Raw genomic sequence first — 14587 nt, forward strand, 5'->3', positions numbered from 1 at the left:
GCAAGCTCCCCGTGTCTGGAAATCCGCCCCGCTCCTCCCAGCCCCTGGCCTGTGTGTGGTGCTTTGTGTGTCCCGAAGGCAGTGTCACAGCAGGGCCTTAAGACCATTTGGAAGAGCTCGTGCCTTTACTTGTGTTGGGCGGCCCCCGGTGACTATTCCAGCCATGCCAAGCACTCTGGACTGAGGTCAGTGTCCTGTTTTCCTTGTGCCCAGCTGTACAGAGAGCCTTTTGTGCAGCACCCTTTAAAGGGCAACTCAGCCTTCTTGGGCTCTGTCTCCGGTGCTAGATCGCAGGCAGGTTTGTCGGAGCATCCTCACCATGAAGTCTGTCCTCTGCATGCTGCTGCTGGCCCTGTGCTGCCTGGGGACTTGGGGGCAGTCCCCAAGGCCAAAGCCAGGACACAGTCTGGAGGAATTCCCTTTCCAGACGCGCAGACACGATTCCTGCATCATGCGCATCAGCCTCTCTGGGCAAGGTGCTAGGGAAATCCGGCTCCGCGTCGACTGCCACGGCCAACATCAGGTGTACTGGTGTGAGTGGAGTGGGCAGCCAGACACATGCCCAGCCTTCGTAGCCAATCCCAAGCTTTATTGGACTCAAGTCCTGCAGCAGCTGAGGCACTTGGACCATGCCTGCCAGGAGGCCCCAGTGCTGAAGCCGTCCGTATGCCGGCAGGCAGGGCCACAGGCGCACCTGCAGCAGATGGCTTCCAGCCTCCGGAGCATCCCAGCTCCCAGCCAGCACCCCCAGACTGCCAAAGCCAAGAAGCCGTCTCAGAGGCCCACTGCCCCTGTGGAACCCGTGAATGCAGCGCAGCTTGGAAATGCCGTCTCCAGTCCCCAGTCTACAGTCAAGGCCAACCAGCCTGAATTCAGAGGGAACAAGGAAGCTGAGAAGATGGCCCGAGAGCTCTTCTGGGAGCCCCTTCGTGCCGTACTTGCCTTTCTCATCAGTCTTTTCCGAGGGTAAAAGAGTAAAAGATCCTTCACAGTAACTCACCTGCCTTTATTCCTACGTAGACCTAGGTAAGGAGCACTCCACCGTCTTTACTGCTGCTGTGGCCACATCAGTGTCTCAGCATACATTTGAGGGTGGGGCCAAGTACTTCAGTGGCAGAGTGGATGAGCTGCGAAAAGGACACCACAGGTCACAGTAGCACTTGACCCTGAGGACATACAAGAACCATCTAGGAGAGTTTAAAAAATGCTGATACCTAGGCCCACATCCCAGACCATTTTACCAGTATCTACAGCAGGGCTCAGGAATGTCAACTTTAAAACATTTCTTCCCCAGTGATTTGAATGATAGCTCCAACCGGGAAATCTTTTCCTGCCATGCTGGGTCTGTTGCGGCTCATGGGGGACGGGATGAGAGAGACCTGAGGCTGCCTGCAGATACCTGCTCTCTGCCCAAGGGCCTGGTGTATGTTGCATGCCTTGCGTTCTTTCTGGTCTTCACCATCACTGGTGTCCAGGGCAGGGGACAGAGCCCAGGGAGGTGCGGGACTCCCCATACTCTTCTCCAGGGACTGTGGAGGACAGCAGTGTTCTGGAGACATGGCTGGGAGACTCCGCTCGTGGGTGATTAGACTCAGGTGCAAGCCCTGATTTGCAGTAGAGCCGCTGGGTTGGGGTTGGAGATGTCCCTCCAGCTCTCACTTCCCTCTCTTGCCAGGCAGGTAGGCAGGTGCCGAAGAGAGAAATCAGTTATAGATGGTATTGTTCCAAACACTGCTTCCTGGAGACCACACTGCTTCTCGCGTGCACATAAAGTTGGTTACAGACCCTGGGCTTGGGGCAGCACCTTCCACTGGTTTTAGATGCCAGGTGGGGGCCAGTGCAGCTGGATGCCTGCATTGACTTCTGCATGTTTAGTTTTAGAAGAAGGCTTCTGAAATTTTCATTTTATCTATAGGAGAAAAAATAGGGTAGAAAACAAAAGCAAATTTTCTAATGAACATCACTTCAATAGCTACTACCAGGAGATTAATTTACCTTTTTCTGGAAGGGCATAGCGACACAAAGTGTTGTCTTCTGGCAGAGTTGATTGTGTGCTTGCTGCTCTGGGATGCATAGTATTCCAGCTCTGTCCCAGAGGAGAAAAGGGACTCCTTGAGCTGAAATAGGTCATCTCTACTGAGGAGAGATATTTGCTTCATTTTTGCTTTGAAAGCATATTTTAAAATTTAGCTGAATAATATATGCAAATTTATTTATTTGTGGATTTATGTATGTATGTATTTGTTTATTTAAAAAGCAAACACAACAGGGAAGAACTTTTTTCCAGAGGGAAACGATGTCCTCTGGCACGTGCAAACCAATCCGCGCAGCCTCTTCAGATGCGCTGCCCAGGCTGCGGGCCGGGGCTGGACCTGTGGCCTCTGCTGAGAGTTCTCTTCTTGGCTTGCAGGTGGCTGCCTTCTCGCTGTTGGCCCTCAGCCTTCCTGCATCTCAAGCCTCCTCTTTCTGTGAGGACTATACTGGCTCCCCTCCGACCCCAACAAGTCCATTTCACTGTCATCACCTCCCTCACAGCCCTCTTTCCAAACAGCCACATCCCAAGGTGTTGGGTGTTAGGGCTTTCACTTAGGGATTTTTTTTAAGGGGGAGCCCAATCCAGTCCCAGAACTTGACAAACACCCTCTCATGCAGCCTCCTGCTTTTTTTTTTTTTTTTTCAGAGCTGGCCTCTCCCTGACACAGAACGGCCTCCTGCGTCACAGCACTTGCTCGCCTGCACTCTCACCTGGAGGAACTCAGTCCCTAAGCACACCCGCCACACAGGGTCTTGACCTGCAGTGTCTCTGAAGATGGGAGCAGACCCGTCCTTTCTGAACGTGGGGGTTGGTGTGGTAGCAGAGAGAGCCTGTGATGGCAGAGAGAGAGAGCAACAGGTGTGCATGGCTGCCCTTTGCCTTTCCAATGTCTGCTTCCTTGGTTTGAACTCTGTGTGAATGTTTAGATGTTTAACATGTTCATTTCTTTTGGGTTGGGCCTTCGGAACAAGAGCTGGATTGGTCTTGTGTTAATGCACAGTAACATGGGCTTCCAGTTAGAGAAAGCTTAGCAGACCTCAGCTATATATGTGAGAAATAAAAGAGTGACTTCAAAAACATAACTTGAGTCTTTTTTTAAAAAAAAAAATATTCATTTTTATTTGAGAGGCAGAAAGAGGAGGGACAAAAAGAGATCTTCTGTTCATTGGTTCACTCCCCAAATGGCCACAATGACCAGTGCTGAGCTCACCCGAAGCCAGGAACCTGGAGCTTATTCTGGGTCTCCGACACGGGCGTGGGGATCCAAGGACCCAAGTCATCCTCTGTTGCTTTTCCAGGCCACAGGCAGGGAGCTGGATGGGACTTGGAGCAGCCAGGACTTGAGCCAGTATCCATATGGGATGCCTGTACTGCAGGTGAGGTCTTAGCTTGCTAAGCCACTGCACCGGCCTCCATAACTCAAAACTGAGTGGATATTATACGTGGGTGGCAGAGGCGCAAAGGCACCATCATTTCATTGGGCTGTTGTAATGAATTACAGAAACAGGGGGGTTAATTAAGACAGCAAATACATCCCTCTCGGTAATGGAGGCTGGATGTCTGAGGTCAAAGCGTCCTCCTGGAGAACCGGGGCCTTTTCTTTCCCTCTTTAAAGCTGCTTGCAGTACATGGTGATCCTTGGCCTGAGGATGCGTTACGCTGAGCCCTGGGCTGTGCTGCGGTGAACTGTTCCTTCCTGTTTCTGTCTGAATGCCCCTCCTCCCAAAGCGACACCAGTCAGTGGCTCCTCCTACTCAAGAATGATCTCACCTGCATTTCATGCCCTCTGCAAACAGCCCATTTCCCAAATGAGCTCATCTTCACGCATTCTGGGTGGGTAGGAACTTTGAGTGAACACTGTCCACCTGATCGTCTGCCTATAGCAACAGCAAAGAGCCGGGGCATCACAGGAGAGACCTGGGAGGGGAGCACCCCAGAATCTGCAGCGTGTTGGTTGGGAAGGATGAAAAATCAAATATTATTAGTCATAGTGAAAAAGTGACTCACTCTCCTCCTCATTTTATTTTTGTCTTTATACACGAACACACTAATAATTTGCTCTTGTGTACACCAGTGGTCCTCCCACCTAAGCATCAGGGTCTGGTCCCACTGACACTGTGAAGTCATCTGGGGATGGATGTGTGGGTTCCCCCAGCAGGCTCTGTGAGGAAACTGGTCAGGGATGAGCCTGGAGCGCGAGGGATTTCCAGTTTCCCCCAGCTGACTCTCATGTGACGGCAAGGCCAAGAAACGCAGCACCAGCTGACTTGACTCAGTCTCTGGCGTGTAGCTGACATAATTTCCAGGTGATTCTCATGCGGAAGCTGGGTTGAGAACTATTAATGCAGTCTCTTATGTGTGTTTCATTGCCATGTATAAGTGTCCCTCGCATGAGCTGGACGGGGAAGAATGAGCAAGGCACTAGGAGCTCAGCAGGGGTGGACACCAGAGGATCTTAGGATGGCACATGACATGCTGTGAAGGGACACGGTGGGCTGTCAGACGGTGGGCTCTGAGGAGGTTGCTAGAGGAGACCTTCTAGAACAATATGCCTGGGCTTCAAACACATCACGACCCTGGATGAGTCCCCTCCAAGCTGCTCTGGCAGGTCTGTAACGGTGTGAGTTCTACAAGTCAGGTATGGAGACACAGGGAGGACAAACTTTGTACAGGAAATGGGAAAATGTCCCTCTCCCCACTTACAGGGGCTTGCAGCATGTCAGGCTGTCCGTTCTGTTCCTGTGGAGTTGGGGTGAGGCTCACTGCTCAGGCTCTGAGCTCTATCCTCCAGTGCCCCCTGCTTTTGACAAGGTGCAGCAGGTTCAGCATGAGCCAGTCCCCATCACGTGACGCTCATGAAGACAGGGAGGATTTTTCTATTTTCTTATAAGTTTCTTTGACTTTGAAATAATGTCAAGAATGTGATAAGAACTGATATCAGGGTGAATTGTGGGGAGCGGCTGACCCCACGTGTATGTTAGGTGGTCACAAGATGGCAGCTGGCCGAGGGCCAGGAGGTGGGATTTGTTTCCCCAGCAGGTAAACAGGATAGGCTAGTTTCCCCGCTGCGATTGCTGGCCTATCAGATAGCCCCGTGGACCACGGGCAGAAGTGATTGGTGGAAAAACGATATAAAAGTAGCCAGTAAAAGCTGAACTCGGCCAGACGAAGACGGGGGACAGGGTACGACCGGAATGGATGGACAATAGAAGACTGGGGGGCAACGCAGAGACTGGGGGGCGACGAGGAGACTGGGGGGCGACGCAGAGACTACTAGGGGGCGATGAGGAGACTGGGGGGCGACGAGGAGACTGGGGAATGAAGCAGAGAGTACGGGAAGAAATGTGGGAAGAAGGATGGCGGAAAACGGGAGGAAGGGTGGCGGAAGAAGTGGGTAGGAAAGCTTAGACGGGGACAGGAGCAGTGGAGAAAAGGTTTTTAAACGCAGCCACTTTTGCCAGTTTTTCCCCAGACCTCCAAGAGTATGACTCGGCGTTTTTAGTGTCGCTAGTGGCCCATACGGGGGGGTGGGGGGGGGACTTTCAGCCTGGGCCAGCATAGAAAGGCAAACGGGGAAAACAAGCGGCCAAGACAGAAATTTTTCGGCCTGGCTGGCATAAGAAAAACAGCAGAGAGAAATTTTTCGGCCTGTGCTGGCATAGGAAAAGCGGCAGAGTACCTATGTACGGAGTATTCCCAGCCTGCACCAGCATAAGTGTATAGAGTAAAAGTTATTTTATTTAGTGCCCTAAGAGGCAGGATTTGCCCAGATAGGCGGGATTTGCCCGAAGTGGCGGAAATTTGCCCAGAGGCAGAATTTGCCCGAAGAGGCGGGATTTTTGCCCTAAGGGGCGGTGGTTATGAAACAAGAGACTCCCAAACCCCAAAAAGGCAGGTACCCTTAGAATTGGGGTTGGGAAGTCTCTAAGGAACTTAGGCAACTAGTTCAGGGTCTTGAGCTTGGAAGTCACGCACTAACCCTGGAACCTTGCTGAAAAGGACTTTAACACTGTGGCCATGAGGGTGGTCAAAATCAACCCCTGAAAATCATCTTTCTCAGCAAAAAATAAAAAGGGGGGAAAGTTTAATCAACATGTTTGGACTGGTTTGCTAATCATGAACTGATGAGTGGACTTGATTTAAGAACAGATGGACATGTTATCTGAGGTCCTCTCAGTTTCCAACTTGCATTTACATGCTGGAGAAGCTTTTCAGTTTATTTGTATAACTTACACACTGGCTGCGTGGAAAAAAATTGTAACCATCTTGCCACCCAGATTGAGTTGGCTCCTGTGGAACAACGGGTTTGTCGTGGGTACAATCTGTGGTCCGCTGGGGCAGACATTGGCTTGCATTTTGTCTCTTGGAGGATTATTGTGCCTCGTGATCTTCCTGCTTGTCTGGTTTATTTGCCTGAGACATCGGCAAGATAACGCCATTATGTGACAAGCCCTGATGGCCCTGGGAGCAGGGGCCTTCCCCTAGGTATAGTTAAGCATATTAGACCGGTAGTCAAAGACGGGTAAGACCTGCGGGGGACACCTACCAACCTAAGACAGGGCATAGAGCTGGAAGCTCTGCCACCCAATGACACGGAGGTAGTCCTGCTACCGGCAACCTAAGACAGGCACGGCCTCGCTTAAATAAAAAGGGTGAATTGTGGGGAGCGGCTGACCCCACGTGTATGTTAGGTGGTCACAAGATGGCGGCTGGCCGAGGGCCAGGAGGCGGGATTTGTCTCGCCAGCAGGTAAACAGGATAGGCTAGTTTCCCCGCTGCGATTGCTGGCCTATCAGATAGCCCCGTGGACCACGGGCAGAAGTGATTGGTGGAAAAACGATATAAAAGTAGCCAGTAAAAGCTGGACTCGGCCAGACGAAGATGGGGGACAGGGTACTGTAGAGCCCAAATTTAGCTCCAGCAGAAAAAGGGTCAATAGGATGCCTGCAGGCAGAAGACCTTGTGAGATAAAGAGCGGCAGAAGACCTTACAAGATAGAGAACTAGGAGCTGTTGGGTGCTTTCCAAGAGCTTGGAACAGTAAGTTTCAGTTTCCCAAGTTTCTATTTTACAAAAGAGATAAGTTTCCATTTCTCAGACACTGAGCCATTCTTGAAGACTGCTTTAAGCAGGGGCAGCTCCTGCACCAATCATAGCCTTGTGTGACTTAAAGGTGCCAATGGAATCCCTATAACTATGCATCTGCTTCTGTAACCCCGCTTCCTGCTTCCCATAGCCTATAAAAAGACCCAGCTTGTGCGGCTCAGGGCGACTCCTTACTCGATCAAGCAGGAGCGCCCACGAGCCCGTGTGAAATAAACCTTGCCTCATACGTGATTGCATCTCTTGGTCTCCTGTCTCGTGTCTGCCAGAGGGCTCCGTTCATCGAGGGGCGAGGTCCCCTGGCCATCGCCCACTCGGGTTTAACAGTACGACTGGAACAGATGGACAATAGAAGACTGGGGGGCGACGAGGAGACTGGGGGGCGATGAGGAGACTGGGGAATGATGCAGAGAGTACGGGAAGAAATGTGGGAAGAAGGGTGGCGGAAAACGGGAGGAAGGGTGGCGGAAGAAGCGGGTAGGAAAGCTTAGACGGGGACAGGAGCAGTGGAGAAAAGGTTTTTAAACGCAGCCACTTTTGCCAGTTTTTCCCCAGACCTCCAAGAGTATGACTCGGCGTTTTTAGTGTCGCTGCTGCTGAGCAGCGGCAACAGTGAATTAACTTAATTTTACTTTCCAGGCACCTGTTCTGACTCTTCCCTGCGTTTGGGGCTTCCTTCTCTGAAATTACCTGTCTCAGTTCCCACACTTGTGGCTAGACTGTAAGTCACGTCCATAGAAGGCTTCCATTGAGCCTGGCACAATAGTTTAATTAGCTCAATCCTCCACTTGCAAGCACCAGGATTCCTTAAGGGCATGGGTTCCTGCCCTGGCTTCCCCATTTTCCATCCAGCTCCCTGCTTATGGCCTGCGAAAGCAGTAGAGATCAAAGCCTTGGGACTCTCACCCGTGCGGGAGACCTGGATGAATCTCCTGGATCCTAGATTTGCATTGACTCAGCACTAGCTATTGTGCCCATTAGGGGAGTGAACCAAGGAATGGAAGATCTTTCTATCTACCCTCCTTCTAATTCTGCCTTTCCAATATAAACAAATAAAAAATAAATATTTTTTTAAGTGGAAAAGAAAGACCTCTACCCTAAATCCACTCCCTACCTCGCTTGTATCCCCCTTCCTGGCTTCACTTTCCTCTCCTACTCCTGGGTGTTGTGAGTTGATCCTCCTGTTCCCACTGGTTCACCATGAAGGCAGAGCGCCCATCTTCGGAGCACTGCTGCAATCCCAGCACTAGAGGGCTCCCATGATCGTAAACTGTGAGTGAGTGAGAGTGAGTGAATGCATTGTCCTGGGAAGAGCTTAACACAGACAGGCACATAGCCATGAGACAGAGGCTAGTTTCTGCGATATTGATGTGATGTCCACCTGTAACTCTGGTGCAGGCATGCTGTGCAATAGTGAAGATTCCTCATTGCGAGCCTTGTTGGACAGGTGAATAAAAAGCCTGTCCTGCCACCCGCCTGTACCTGCTGCCTGCCAGCATCAGAAACAGTAAGGACAGAACAGCTAGCACACTGGTCACTAGCTCTCCACCTGTAAAAGTATGACTCGCTCCCAGAGAAAGTTCATCTCTCCCTATCTCTTGAGTGAAGACATTTTCAGATCTTTGATACTAACTTTCCTCCAACTAATACTAACAGATACGAACAGATTTGATACTAGCACGTTGCTGCATTCCTTCCCTCCAACCCCCTGGCCTGGGCCACTTTCACATCCCTTCGCCATCATATTTGGTCTCATATGCAATCCTGTCTCCCCTTGGCCTTATTTCATTCCTGAAGCGGCTCTATCTAAAGCCTGCTCCAGTTCCACTGTCTCTGGGATGCTAAACCTAGATCTTCCAGCAATTTCTGCCTCCTCTCCCAGGTTACAGGTTCTTCTTTTTTTTTTTTTTTTTTTAATTTGTTTATTTGTTAAGGAGTGAGAAAGGACTATCCAACTGCTGGTTCCCTCCTCACACACAGAATATTTTCTAGTTGGGCTGAAGCTGGGGGCTGGAAACTCGATCCACCTCTCCCGTATTGCTTGCCTGAACCTAGTTACTGGAGTCACCGCTGTTCGCTGAGAGGGCCTGTGCTAGCAGGAGGCTGAGTGGCAAGCACAGCCTGGTACTGAACCCAGGCCCTGTGATGTCAGACATGGGCCTCTTACCAGGGCAAACGCCTGCCTCGTGCCTGTGGTTGATTGGGCCTTCACAGGGCACTGTGAGTAACTGGGGCTCTTTCCAGTCCCACCCGCCACCCTCCCCACTCCCATCCTGGAAATGAGCCACCTAAGACAGGGTCCTGCAAATGGTAGAAGGAGAGCAGTTCTGACTATAGTGAGGACAGGGGATTTGTCAAGACTGTGGCCTTGGCTGCCAAAACTCCTGGTTGGCTTCTACCTCCCTCTGACAGCTGTGAGTCCATGCCAATGACAAAATCACACAATGGCCAAGGATTCCGATTGGAAAAGGAGACCCTAATTACCACTCTAGTAAGAACCAGACACCTCAGTCTAACGCTTAACTCCAGAAAGTCAGGGATGTGAGAATAGGTCGTAACCGAGGATGACTTGGGGCAGGTGGGAAGCAGAAATCATTCTCTAGATGTTCACCCAGGGATGTAGGGGACTGATTCATGAAATCATGTTTGACAACGACACCGATTTACCAACACTGGTTGAGTATATTTGGAAACAGCACAGGAGCTTTATTATGGTGGTTAATTCAGCAGGAAGTGACTCTCACTACATCACCACCTGACTCCTTCAGTTCCCACACAGCTCTGCCCTGCTCTCACACAGCACTGTGAGCCCAGGAGCCAGGTAGTCTATGCCAATCACACCTGAGAAAGTGAACACCAGTCCCTGCAGAACAGACTGTCCCATGGAGCACTGCACTCTCCCAGTCTAGACATCCCGCCTGGCAGAACCAGGGGAGACTCTTCCTGCACAGGAACCCAAGACCCCGCCCCCCACATGTAGCACCTCTTCCCTTCTCCCACACAGGGAAGTCAGGGCAGAGGGACACTTTGCAGATGAAACTCAGGAAACAACCGTGTTCTGTGAGAGTGAGTAGTGGCGGTCTCCTGGGCCTGCGGAGTCGGCATGAAGGTTTCAGTCTTGCTCTGCTTCTGGGAGTGGTCTCTGTGGCTGTGAATGCATCAGTGTTTTTCTTGTGAGGAACGTGTGATGTTGAGTTTGAATGTCTCTGCCTATGACAGCTGCTTCACCTTGATCCACAACTTCAGTCAGAGAAAGTTCATTTCAGAGAGGGAAGTTTCCTGGCCAGAGTGGAGCTCAGCAGCTTGAGGTTGGATTCTGGGTACTTGGCACTACACACCCTGGTGTCCAGGATGGCCCGGGAGTCCTCACAGATGTGCTCCAGGTGGCGCAAGCGCCAGCCGATTTGTCTCCAGTACACCTTGTCGTTCTTCACACAGCGTAGGCATGCAGCAGGATCGCCACCAAAGACACAGGAGAACTCATGGTCAAATCGAACACAATCAACCTGCAAAAGGACACCTTTCTCCTGAGAAGTCACCGTCACATTACATTTGGCTTGATCTCTGTTGAAATGGCCGGTGACGATGACTTTGGTTGTGGGGATTGTGGCCACTATCACAGGCTTTCCTAGAGTAACCCATCCATCCCCACTTGGCTGCAAGTACTCTTCAAACTCTGCTTCCTGTTGGGGCTCCGTGGGGAGCGCCTGAGCTGCCAGCAGGAGGACAGAGAGCAGGGTGAGGCTGGGCATCTCCATGGTTCTGCTGGCGGCACCTGCTGGACAAAAGGCAGAGTCAGTGGTGCAGAGCTCCAGGCTGACCTCCCCCTCTCTGATACATGCCTGCCTGGTATAGGAGGTGACTGAGCATCCTCTCGCCCCTGGGTGCAAGACCCGTTGTCTGACTGCTCCCTCCTGCACCTGAGCAACACTGGACAGTACAGGGTGTCTGCTTGCCACTGTTCCTTCTCTACTCTGTTCCTTCTCCTCCCATGCGTCATGCACACCTGCCTTTCTCACACACTTCATCCTTCAACAATGCTCAGCAAGAAGCTCTTACAAGACCCTACTTGTAGCCATGCATTAAGCTAGGTGTTCAACACCTTGGGGTGAAAGAGGCAACTCAAGGTCTTCAACAACTTACAAGCCACTCTGGGGAATTTAAATAGCACTGACAGGGACTTAGTCTCAGTCCTGTCCTCAGGACCATCATGCAAAATTCACGCTCCCCTCGGGACCTTGGTTCTTTCACCTGGGACTTCAATGTGTGGGTGAATGAGTGACCAATCTCCACCACTGTCACACGATCAGTTTTACATGAACATTTTATGCACAGAGAGTGCAATCACATCGGAAAGGAGCAGTAGCCATGAGTGTGTCCGGAACGTTTTATTGAAGCACATTGCAGAGTTCTGGTCCACGAGGGTGAGTCAAATATCTAGGAGGAAGTAAATGCTTCAGAAAGGCGTGAGGCTGTGAGCTGCTCTGCCTCCACCGAGAAAGGCAACACGGAAGAGAGGGGCAAGTTTCTGCGAGCATTTCCCTTCCAAGTTGAAGATCGGAGCTTGTCTGATTTTTATGCAAGACCCTGTATTCTGAACATTAATAATGAGTTTATTTCTTCCTCCTCTTTTTAAAATAAAGACTTATCTGCATTTGGAAATTTTGACTTACACAGAGATGGCTATTAGAAAGAGCGACGGAGAGAAATTGTGCTCTCCCAGATGGCCACAACACTGACATGTGGTCTCTGAAAGCAGGAGCCCAGATCAGCCTCCTGGCTTTCCACATGCTCCAGGGGCCCAAGCCCATGCGGCCCTCTACCACGTTTCTCTGCAGGCCATTAGCAAGCACTTGTGCCAGAAGTAGGCAGAATTACACGAACCCGTGCCCAGAACTACTGTTGACTCTGCATGTGGTGGCTTTACCTGCTACACCGTTACTGGAAACCACTGAGGCAAGATTTCAATGGCACGCTGACAGCGTTAACAGATGCCATTTCCCCCTCCCTTATCTTTGGAAATAACAATAAACTGCTTAAGGCCTAGGACAACTCTCAAGGCCAGTCCTGTGACTTAAATACTTAACAATGACCCAGTGTCTCCCTGACCCACACAGCTACTCCTTCTCTAAAAATCCAGCCAGCTGACATGCAAAGAAATGACACAATATTCTGCACAAGAGCTTACTGCTTTCTGACACTCTGTAAACACCATCTCATGCTCAGACTCCTCTGCCACAGGGACGGTCCGGTTGCAACACTGTGGGGCCAACCCTCTTCATGACACACTGAGAGGCATCAAGTCTCAAGTGAATAGTCAGACCATTCAGGGAAGAAAAAGAGAGTTTGCATGTAGCACCTGCTAAGCGATGAGCACTGTCCAGCATTTTAGTCTCACCTTGAAATTCACACCCTGCCAGCCCTGGTCATGTATGAACCATCACCAGGCAGGGCAAGCCAAGTAAAGACTGGCTGCTGATCCCACAGTGGACAGACCAGGCCTCCAGGCAGCCAGTCTCCGGCTCTGTCCCTCTCTGCCTCCCCTTGCTGTCCACATTACTCTGAATCTTTTCAGCCCTTCAGAAAATAGACAAAACACAAGACAAGTAAGACCCATGCAGAGTTGAAGAAGCAACAAATTTGTTTGAGAAGGAGACAGGCCAAGAAATGACCCTGATGAAATACAGAAGAGAGTTGGGTCAGCCCAGTGACCGAGAAAGACAAGGCAGCACTTGAGAGAGAGCCAGACCATGAAGCTGGGACAGGATGTCTAGTATGCCAGCTGGGGTCCCAGTCCTGTCCCACAGCCTCCTGCTGTACACATGTGGGTCAGCCCAGCACCCTGGAGCACGGGGAATGGAGGCACTGGTAGGAGAGAAGGAGGCTCTTACCGGGCTCTGAGTCTGCAGGTCCCGTACAATCCCAGCCGACAGTGTGAGCTGCAGGGTCACAGCTGCCTCAGTGGCAGTGGCAGTGCAAGGCAGGGTCCACTATTTGTACAGGAACCCAGGACCTCGAGGCGTTGACACTTCACATACCTGTGTGTGAGATATCACCCTGTTCCCAGACACGCCCCTCAGGGCCATCCAGGTGCAGAGGAAGGAGGGGTGGGTGACTCGGAGACAAGATTCACAGGATGCCCTTCCTGCAAGCCCTTCCCCCTTCACAGGCAGCCTGGCAAGGAGCACAGCTCAGCCCTGCACAAACCCTCCATGTGGGGCAGGAAATACAACACAGTAGCCATTACTCTGTCACACATAGATCCACTCCACCCACAGGAGCTCCCCTCATGAGTATCATGGCTGCTGTAGGTCATATGTCTGTGACATTCTTCCCATTTGACGGATAGGTTGGCACTGGGAGGAGCTGGCGTTGCCACATTTCCAGAACTGACAAAGGGATCCCAGCATGAGCCCTGGGACTCTCAGCATCCGTGGTCTGACCCTTTCCCACCTGCTGCTCTCAAAGCTCTCTGAGTGGATGATGGAGGGTGCACAGCCAGGTTAGTCTGCACTGTTGCTACCGGGGCACTGAAATTACTGTGTAGCAAGAGTGGTGGCCCCAGGGAATGGTGAGCAGGGCATTCCTGACCTGGGGCTTCCTGCTGCATACAGTCAGCTCGGGTAGTAAGTTGAGAGTGGGTTCTGCTCACAATAGCAGAGCCTCACGTCAGAAGGGTCTGAATGAGGGACCCTACACACAGCGCTGGTTTAGCTGTATGACGCTCCCACACTTAAGATCTCTCAACCTGCCACTGTGGAGAGCAACTCCGCTCCAGGGACCGAGAGTGCTGCACAGCAGCTCGGCAGGAGCAGATTTCCTGCTGTGTTAAGTTGAGACACTTCATAACCCAGGTATTTACGTGATATCAATTGACACCAAGCTGAGTGTCCTATAACCAACGTCATCATCTGCCAGCTCACAGATGGCCAGTTGGAAATTACTATTGGAACCCATGGGTAAGCTCAGTGATTCAATGCCAAGGCCACAGAGCTGAGACTGTGGACTGTTCTGTCACTTGGTTGAAGTGAATGGAGCTGGCCACTCCCTGTACTGCCACCTTCCTGTCACTTGGCACTCCTGTTAATGTAAACTGTCCACATCGTCTTCACAGCCACATCCTGGGGGTCCTGAGTACCACACACTGGGCTCTGGCTGTGCCCTGGGAGGATTTCTAACTGTATGCTTGTCCCCAATTCCTGATGAGGACTCAGCGAGGCTGGGTCCACAGCTCAGGGGGAGCCACACAGCCTTGTGGGCAACCTGTGGGGATTGAGGAGGGAACTAAGGAGCTGCCAAGGGAGCTCTTGGGATGCATGAAAAGGCAGATGATTGGAAGGCACGGAGACCTTTCCTCGCAGGTTTAACCCCATGACTGGGGCAAGCCAAAACATGTGACCCTGCTCTCTTTCTTATCATAGCCATGGCTGACCTTGCCAGGGGAAAGTGG

General features: G+C 51.4%; 2 protein-coding genes across 2 annotated transcripts; one reads left to right on the forward strand and one right to left on the reverse strand.

Moving 5' to 3' along the window:
* Positions 1-319: 319 nt before the first annotated feature.
* FGFBP2 (fibroblast growth factor binding protein 2) lies at positions 320-970 on the forward strand. The gene has a single exon (XM_004579345.2). The coding sequence runs from the start codon at positions 320-322 to the stop codon at positions 968-970; it is 651 nt and encodes a 216-aa protein (XP_004579402.2).
* Positions 971-10394: 9424 nt separating this feature from the next.
* Positions 10395-10895, reverse strand: LOC101532750 (fibroblast growth factor-binding protein 1). The gene has a single exon (XM_004579346.2). The coding sequence runs from the start codon at positions 10893-10895 to the stop codon at positions 10395-10397; it is 501 nt and encodes a 166-aa protein (XP_004579403.2).
* Positions 10896-14587: the final 3692 nt, after the last annotated feature.

Source organism: Ochotona princeps, chromosome 11 (assembly GCF_030435755.1).
Source record: "Ochotona princeps isolate mOchPri1 chromosome 11, mOchPri1.hap1, whole genome shotgun sequence".
Classification (NCBI taxonomy): domain Eukaryota; kingdom Metazoa; phylum Chordata; class Mammalia; order Lagomorpha; family Ochotonidae; genus Ochotona; species Ochotona princeps.

Excerpts from the sequence above, each read along its gene's own strand:
- FGFBP2 (XM_004579345.2), top strand. The coding sequence starts at position 320 with ATGAAGTCTGTCCTCTGCATGCTGCTGCTGGCCCTGTGCTGCCTGGGG.
- LOC101532750 (XM_004579346.2), bottom strand. The coding sequence starts at position 10,895 with ATGGAGATGCCCAGCCTCACCCTGCTCTCTGTCCTCCTGCTGGCAGCT.